This window comes from Equus caballus, chromosome 2, assembly GCF_041296265.1.
Source record: "Equus caballus isolate H_3958 breed thoroughbred chromosome 2, TB-T2T, whole genome shotgun sequence".
Taxonomy (NCBI): domain Eukaryota; kingdom Metazoa; phylum Chordata; class Mammalia; order Perissodactyla; family Equidae; genus Equus; species Equus caballus.
The window spans coordinates 14,960,458-14,969,728 of NC_091685.1; the positions used below are offsets into that span (position 1 = coordinate 14,960,458).

At 45.1% G+C, this 9,271-nt stretch overlaps 1 protein-coding gene across 16 annotated transcripts in view; it reads right to left on the reverse strand.

The window, feature by feature from the left end:
- Nucleotides 1-9,271, reverse strand: part of CFAP57 (cilia and flagella associated protein 57) — an 83,371-nt gene that overhangs the window by 11,812 nt on the left and 62,288 nt on the right. For all 16 annotated transcript variants that reach the window (XM_070260146.1, XM_070260151.1, XM_070260154.1 and 13 more), the window contains one exon: nt 3,891-4,023. In XM_070260146.1, coding sequence (XP_070116247.1) covers nt 3,891-4,023 — 133 coding nt within the window. The remainder of the gene's footprint in view (nt 1-3,890; nt 4,024-9,271) is intronic.

The following is a 9,271-nucleotide window of genomic DNA, read 5'->3' on the forward strand; positions in this document are numbered from 1 at the left end:
TCTGTCTGGATGATCTGTCCATTGATGTGAGTGGGGTGTTGAGGTCCCCTACTATTATTGTGTTGTTTTTAACATCTTCCTTTAGGACTGTTAATAGTTGCTTTATGAATCTTGGTGCTCCTGTGTTGGGTGCATAGATATTTATAAGTGTTATTTCTTCGTGATGAAGTGTCCCTTTGATCATTATATATTGTCCCTCTGTGTCTCTCTTTACCTGTCTTATTTTGAAATCCACTTGGTCTGATATGAGAATTGCAACACCTGCCTTTTTTTCCTTGCTATTAGTTTGAAGTATGGTCCTCCACCCCTTCACTCTGAGTCTGTGTTTGTCCTTGGGGCTGAGGTGTGTTTCTTGGAGGCAACCAATTGTTGGATCGTGTTCTTTAATCCATTTTGCCACTCTGGGTCTTTTTATTGGAGAGTTCAATTCGTTCACATTGAGAGTGATTATTGATGCATGTGGACTTAATGCTGTCAATCTGTTGCTCATTATCTTGTTTTCCTGTGTGCTTTAGACTACCCATTTAATACTGCAATTTCTTATGCTGGGTTTCTTAGATTTTTCCTTATCTATGATTTGTGACTCTGTTCTGTACTTTATTTTAGTGTCTACCTTGAAGTGTGTATTTAGAATCTTGTGTATAATATAGTCTATTCTCTGGTGGTCTCTTACTTACTTGACCGATACTGATTTAGACCCTTTGCTCTTCCCCTCCTAAATAATTATTTTCATTTTTTATTCCAACTCGTCTTATTAATTGGTAGTTAGAGTGCTAAGATCGTCCTTGTTTTGGTAGTTCCCTTACTTTTACCCTAATGCTATAATTGAATATTTGCTACCCTGTTCTGGTTCTATCCATCGGTCTCCCTAGTCTGTGGATTGTGTCCCCTTTCTCCCTTTTTCTTTTTTCAGGTATGAGAGCCTTCTTGAGGATTTCTTGTAATGGAGGGCTTTTAGTTACAAATTCCCTCAACTTTTGTTTGTCTGGAAAAGATTTAATTTCTCCCTCATATCTGAAGGAAATTCTTGCTGGATAGAGTATTCTTGGCTGAAGATTTTTATCCTTTAAAGCTTTGAATATGTCACTCCATTCTCTCCTAGCTTGTAGGGTTTCTGTAGAGAAATCCGCTGACAGTCTGATAGGGGCTCCTTTATAGGTTATTCTCTTTTTTTTCCTTACTTCCCTGAATATTCTTTCCTTATCATTCCTTTTTGCCAACTTTACTACTATGTGCTGTGGGGTAGCTCTTTTTACATTGACAAATCTAGGAGATCTAAAACCCTCCTCTACACACATTTCTCCATCGATCCCTAGATTTGGGAAGTTCTCTTCAATAATTCCATTAAGCACACTTTCTGCTCCATTTTCCTTTTCCATATTCTCGGGAATTCCTATGATCCTTATGTTCTCACTCCTCATTGAATCCATTATCTCTCAGAGATTTTCCTCATTTTTTTTAATTCTTAGTTCTCTTTCTTCCTCTGTCTGGCGCCATTCAGCCTGTCTATCTTCGATTATGCTAATTTTCTCCTCTATGTTGTCTACACGGGCATTCAGGGAATCCGTATTCTGTTTTATCTGGTCCATTGTGTTTTTCATCTCAAGTAATTCTGTTTGATTCTTCTTTATGATTTCAATCTCTTTTGTGAAGTAACTCCAGAACTCAGCTTGTTTCTCTATCTTTCTCTCTACCTCATTGAGTTTTTTGATTATAGCTGCTCTGAACTCATTATCACTTAGTTTACCTAATTAACAACAGATTGTCCTCAGGACTTAATTCTATGTTTTTATTGTTTTCCTTCTGGTCTGGGGCTTTTATAAATTGCTGGACGGCAGAGGAGCGGTTTTTTCTCATGGTGGTAGAATTCAGTTGCAGTTACAGCCTGTCGCCACTAGATGGGGGTTGAGAGCGGCGTGTTAGCTCTCCGCCTTGGGGCAAGATGGCTGCGCCCACCTGCTTTGCCAGGGGGGAGGGGCTGTTACTCACACACGCCGGTCTGGGTTCAGATCAGTTCTGTTCTCTGGTCTCCCAAGGCCCTTGATTTATGGGGTCCCCGCCGACGGAAGCTTTCCCCCCGTCAGCGGGTCTCCACTGAATCAGCGGCAGGAGTCCTGGATGATCCCCTGGTCGCGCGGCCCCTCCCCCGCTCCTTCCCGACCTGCGCCGCAGCGATCGCAGACTCTAGGGGACAGAGCGATGTTCTCTCCTACCGTTCCAGCGCCTCCGAGGGTGTAAGCAAGGTTTATGATCTCCGCCTTCTTGGTATTGTAGGTCTCTAACACGCTGGCATTATGTTTATTCTCTGAAATTCAGTTCTTCCAATCTTTTGTTGTATTTTGGAGGGGAGAGAATACTGGGTCAGCTCACCCCACCATTTTGCTCCGCCCCCTTCCTTGAAGTATTTTTTAAAGAGAAGTTTTGCAATTTTCACAGGCACATCTGTGCTTCACCTCCAACTAAAGATGGTTTCATCTCCAAGAAGTCAAGATTCTCAGTCTTTATAACACATGCTGTGCTCATATGTCAGTTCTTGAGACCTAATATTGCCACTTCAGGTACTGCTCAAAGAGCTTACTCTTGTCTCAACTTCTCTTCAACTCTCAAGAAAAGGGCACATGATATAAAATATAAAATCACATATTTTATATATTTATAATTTTGTAATAGTTTAAGACTCACAGGATGTTATGACAACAGTGCAGAGAGTTCCTGTGTATCTTTCAGCCACCTCCCCCAATAATACTATCTCACATAACCATAGTACATGAGGCAACTGAGATTTGAAAGATCCAGTCCACAGCCATGGGATGTTTCAGTTCACCAAGGTTTCTAAGTTTTATTCCTGAATGTGAACCACCAGAAAACAATATACTTGAATCACATTGGCTTAATTTTCCATAGAAATGCCTTATACTCTTGGATTTTATTGACTGTCCAGATAAGAAATGGACGCCTGAAGAATGTTTTTTTATTGTCTGAAAACCTACAGTTAAAGACTGTCGGTTACACTATTCAACATCCCTTTCGTAAGGATCCCTGTGATAAGTTTCTTACAGAATTGAGTGCCAGGGAAAGGTCTGTTTCTCCAGGAAAAAAAAATCTTCCTTGCCATTAATAAGAACCATGTAAAATATCATATTTCTTTGTTTCCCTTTTGCCTTGGCTATCAGAAATTCAGAATAATTTTAGGATATAATTGCAGTAACTAACTCATTTAATATTTCTGTCATTCTTTCCCCTCTCCCTTTAAATAGTTTCTGATCTTTTAAAAAAATTTCATTGAGGTCATACTGGTTTATAACATTATATCAGTTTCAGGTGTACATCATTATAGTTTGACTTCTCTGTAGAATGTATCATGGTTACCACCAAAAGTCTAGTTTCCAACTGTCCTGATTTTTCTTTTTGCCTTTATTTTAATTGTATAATCCCTTAGCCACAATTATAAAATGGAAAAAGCTCTAAAAATGGAAAGCATTTTTAAATTTAGGAAGTTTAGTAGGAATATTCATACGTTTCACTACGGAAATACTAATATGTTTGATTTCAGGGCACTGCCCCAGACTCCTCCTCTATACAGAATAAATACTGGAATTACAGTATATAGTGTGCTCCTTCTAAAATCTGAGAGATTCTGAACTCTGAAATCATAGCTAACCCCAAGGATTTTGGACCTGCGTATGTTTGAATGTGGTAAGGTCCTCACAGATCTTTGGGAGAGCAGGCCTTTGGTGCAGAGGTTCCCAGAAAGCCACCGGGTAGATGTGACCTGATATGGGAGGAAACTTGGGAGAGGCAGCCTTGCAAGCCAAAAGGGAGACCTGCTCGTGGCTGCCATCAGTCCCTTGATTCCAAAGCCCATGTCCCTTGACCACTAGTGACATTACCTGTCTCTTGAACATCTTGTGGTCGGATTTTCTTGGTCAGTTTTAGAGCTGCTTCAAGGTCATAGACTTGGGAACGGGTGAACTTCAGCTCCCTGCGGAGCTCATTAATCTCCTTGATCAGGGAGACATTTTCCTATAGAAAAGATGGAAGAGTGAGTGAGTATGGACAGAAGGGTGATCAGTGGGCACAGGGCCTACCCTGGTCTGGGACCAAGGGTGTGGGGAATGGGCAGGTTTGGTCCTGGGCCCAGATTAACTCTCTGGTTCCTCTACTGGGGCATGAGTCTTCATACTAGTTCATGGATTGGCCTCTTGAGGTACCAGCTAACTTACCTTCAGGTGGACTCTGGCAATGTAAGATACAGACAGTGTGTACCATTCCCATCCCTCTAGGCTCTTTCCGACACCAACAGCAACAACAACACTTTTCTAAGCACCTTATATGAATTTAATGCACTGATAATAACCCATAATAACGAGTAGATTCTATTACAATCACAATTTTACAGAAGAGAAAACTGAGGTATAGAGAATTTATGTAACTTGCCCAGATTACAGATAGCAAGTGGCAGAGCCAGGATTCTGACCCTGACAGTCTGGCTCCAGAGCTCTGAACTAAGTACCATGCTATACTTTATTCAGTTTTCCCATTCATTTGCTGAACCTATATTTATATGGTATCTGCTATGTCCCTGGGATGCAGACAGAAATAAGACGTGGTTTCTGCCTTCAGTAGCATACTGTCCAGTGAGGAACACAGATAGGTACACGAATAATTAACATTTGCTATATCCATTGGAAGTTCACTACTCATTTGTGTTTGACAAATATCCATCCATCCATCCAATTTATTGACCTCTTACTATGTGCCAGGCATTGTGCTGATCCTGAGGTATATAGACAGTAAGACCTGGCCTCTGCTCTTGAGGAGTTCAGAGTTTGGTGGGGAATCTGAGCACAGTTTAGCATGGTGGCCACCTTACTGTGATGGAGGAGTGAGGCACAGAGGAAAAACTGCCCGAATGACCAGGGTAGATTCCTAGAGATTGAGCCCTGGGCTGAGGCGTGAAGGAGCTACCAAGGAGAGGGTAAGGGCGTCCCATACAACTGGAACAGCAGGAGCAAAGGTACAGAAGTATGACACGGCTGGTGTGTGGGGGACTTGCAGCAGTTCTGTATCCCTGAATGCAGAGAGGGGAGTGGAGGGGAGTACAAAGAGCCTGCTCAGAACAGGTAGTGGGGCCTCTGCACTCTGGACCAAGCAGTCTCTTCCCTTCCCACACCTCAAATCACTGCCTTCCTTTCGCACTCAGCACAAAGGCACCAAGGGTGGCTCCATGGAGACATCCCATCACCATGGGCCCAGAGAGAGATTGGCCACTTTGCTCTTAGAGCCCACACAGCCTTAGGACTTGGCTTGTCCACCACAGTGCCTCTCATAGGACTCTGCAAATGCATCACCTGAGGATCCTGTTAGAGGTGCCTTCTCACTCAGTGGGTCTGGAGCCAGTGCTGAGATTCTGCGTTTCTAACCAGCTCCCAAGAGATGCTGCTGCTGGGCCACGGGCCAGACCATCTGTGGGTAGCAAGGCTCTCCAGGGTCTGAGTACCAAAAATGGCAAATGCAGGCCAAATCTATGTAAAACAGACCTGTGCGAGGAACGGACTGTGCTTCCACTTAGGATGTTCTCTCTGGAGTGGTGAGTGTGAGGTCAGAGCCCAGGGAACAGGATGACCCCCAGCATTATTCTCACCGGGCCGTGACGAGCACTCCTCTGTTATGGGATACGAGCTGGAGACGCCCCCACATACTCTTTTCCTCCAGAGCCTCTTCATCCAAGCACGTCAGGTACACCTTCAGATTTTCAGTATACCACTTAATTCAGCATTCTTCATTTAAGCAAAATTCTCTCCTTCTTGGATGAAATGCCCAAGGATTGCCAATGCCTCGTTCTCAGGCCAGGCTTCGTGCCTGTTTTTCTCTGAAGTCAGCAGGTTTTCTCCATCTGATCTTTTACCCTTTTAACCAACCCATGCCTTGGTGATGCATCTCCCACATCTCCTTTCCTTTCCAGTGAAACGCTCCGCCAGCTTCCTCCCCGTGGAAGCCCTTCATATCGTATCATGACATGATCAATTAAATACAGATTTATTGCATTCTAAGACCTTGGATTCTGCCTTGCCTGTAAGAAGTGCTCAATAGATATTTGTGGAATTGATAAGCAAATGAATAACATACAGTGGATACCAAGTGGAATAAGACAAGATTCTTACTAATGAGGAAATTACAAACCAGGGGGTAAAGGTCGGGCTGGGGAGACCAGACAGGATTCTCAGGAGAGCCAGAGGGAGCTCACGCACAAACGCATGCGCTGAGGGGCTCTCTCAGCTCCTCCTCTCAGTTGGTGTCACTTACCTTCACTTCTCGTGCCTCATTTAATAAAGTAATCATAGTCAGAATGAAGATTAGAGCCTGAGAGTACCATTTGCCAATCCTTTCCATAAACATCCTTAAGGTACTTCTTGGTCATTCCACCTCTTTTGTCACTGAATCCTGTTGATTTTGTGTCTGAACGGAATCTTGTGTCCAGCCTTCCTGCGGTGACTTGTACCCAGCTCTCAGCATCCCGCCCCACTGCTACTGTAATGGCCCCAAGTGGAGCCCCTGCCCTACTTTCTACCCGCTCCCTCCTCAACAAGCCTGTCATCATGATGGGGACTTCTGGCTCCTGGTATCTTTTGGTGAGAATGCCTGTTTCTGACCTCACCGCCAGCCTCAGACACATCCAAGAAGCTTGCCACCTCAATTTTTTTGTTTTGTTCATTCATCCATAAAAATCACCTAAGAACAGTTTCTGGAAGACCACTATGCGCTGGCCATTGTGCCAGACACGGGAGGTCCAGCTGGGATCCAACGCAGAGAGATGCCATGAGAGTCTGAAGAGGAGTGCTCGCCCCATGTGAGGAAGGCTCCCTGGGGAGGTGGGGGACAGGGAAGAGGGTTCAGGCCCAGGGCCAAGAGGGAGCAGGCAGGATTTGAGGTACCAAACGCTTGACGATGATAATGACAACAAGAGCAATCATAACTTCAAGGGTTGATTAGATCCCTGCACCGGATCAAACATTTTGCATATGTTACCTTATTTAATCCCTACAACCACCTTATGAGGAAGCTATTACTAGACTCATTTTCATATGAGGACACTGAGGCAGTGCCTAAGTGGAAGAGCTGGAATTTGAATCTGGTTGTGTCTGCCTCCAAGGGCCTGGTTCCTCTATGACGGCTGCCTCCCAGACTCCACCTTCCCATCTCTCATTTACATTACCTCCATTCCAACACCTCACGTAGTATAATGGCCACGGAAGCACCCTAAAAGGACAAGTGGGGCTCCTAAAGAGTGCTTCTTGGGGTGGTCCTGTGTTCTGAAGAGTGCAGAAATCACACTGAGGTCAACTGTATGTGCTTCGTGTAGCTTTGTGAAATAAAATGTGAGCACAACAGGTTTGCTGAGCCTTCTGCTCCGGATCCCTCCTTGGTCAGGATGGCCTACAAAAGCCTCTGCAATCCTCCAGACCCCCACCCAGCTCCTCTGCAGCAGGGAAAATCTGACCTGGGGTCCATCAAGTACCACGTCTTGGGGTAAGACTTGTAAGAGAGACTGGCTGGGGGATGCTAAGGTCCGTTTATATAGAAAGCCTTAGAAACAAAGGACTACGCCAAGCTGCCTAGGACTGCCTTTGGTTGGGGGTGATGCCAGAGAGCCACAGTGGAAACTGACCCTGGCAGATCTTCAGAAGCCCATGTTGGGCAAAGAAGAAAGGGAATGCCTGTAGCACCCCCTACTGGCCAGCCTTGAGTTGATGCCTTTAAGAATGTGACAGTGCCTGGCAGTATGGAAAAAGCAGGCAAAACTGATTCCATGAACTTGGAAACCCTGCATTAGTAGGTCTTTCTGGAAGTCACAATTGGTGGGCTTGCCATTTGCCTAACTGCACAAATGAACCATTTTTCTGCTCCTCTTTCAACTTTCCTCTCATGTCTAATCTGACATTTCTAGTCATCATTCTACTTTTTTTTTGCTGAGGAATATTCGCCCTGAGCTAACATCTGTTGCCAATCTTCCTCTTTCGTTTTTTTTTTTTCACTTGAGGAAGATTCGCCCTGAGCTAACATCTGTGCCAATCTTCCTCTTTTGTTTTTTTTTTTTTCGCTTCAGGAAGATTCGCCCAGAGCTATCTATGCCAATCTTCCTCCATTCTGTATGTGGGTGGCTGCCACAACATGGCTGATGAGTTGTGTGGGTCCGCACCTGGGATCTGAACCTGCAAACCTTGGCCACTGAAGCGGATTGTACCAAACTTAACCACTACATCACAGGGCTGGCCCCTCATCATTTCTACTCTTGACATCACAACTTTCCTCTCCCAAGGTTTTTTCATCTCCCCCTCCCTGGGCAGTCATCTAACTGGCTTTCCTGTTAATCTAACTTGCCTGTCCCCACTGGCCTTCCACTCTGACGACCGAGTTAGCCTTTCAGAACAGAAAACACTCTTACCTACTTAAGAAACCTTGGGTGGCACCTGCTTATAAGATAAACTTTATGCTTCGTGTGTGGCATGGAAAGCCCTTTCAATGGGACCCTAAACTACCTACCGTTCCAGTGGGCTCTTTCTCCCTGCCCTCAAGCTCTGCAATAAAGTAAGGTCTGTGGATTCCTGGTCCTGTTCTCTGGTGTGCCCTCTGTCTGGAAGGCTCTTCCCCTATTTGCTCCCTGACCATCCTCTACTCACCTTTCAAGGCCCAGCTCAAATACACTTCACCTAATGGAAGCCTGTCTCTACAATGTGCCCACAGCACTGGATACGCGGGATCGAGCAGTGATTGTTTGTATCTGGCTCAAGTTCCCTACCACGAGCTCCCTGAGGACAGGCACGTTATCACATTCCTCTTGGAATCTTCCATGGCCAGCATGGAGCTTGGCATGTAAGAAGCCCTCCAAGGATGCATCCTAAATGAATGGAATAAGTGTCCTAGATGTTTGTATTGCATAGCAACTCTTATTTCCTTATCTGCGAGTGTGTTGGAGAATGAGTGGGGGAGGCCCTGCGCGCCTGTTGAACATACAAATGGGACAGTGATCTCATTTTCTGTGTTTTCTACTAAGTTTCTCTCAGACACCATGTCCGCCCCGGCCTTTCTCGGCCTTTTTGAACTGAAGTGCCAGGGCCGTGGTACCTGCAGACACAGCTCCTTACCAACGCATACCAAGACCTCAGGTGCCCCGGGCCACCAGATGGGGGGTCTGGGATCAGTTGTACTGTCCCATCTCTCATGCCCCCAGCCCACAGGCCCCCGGTCTGTGCTGTGATGGCTTTAGAGG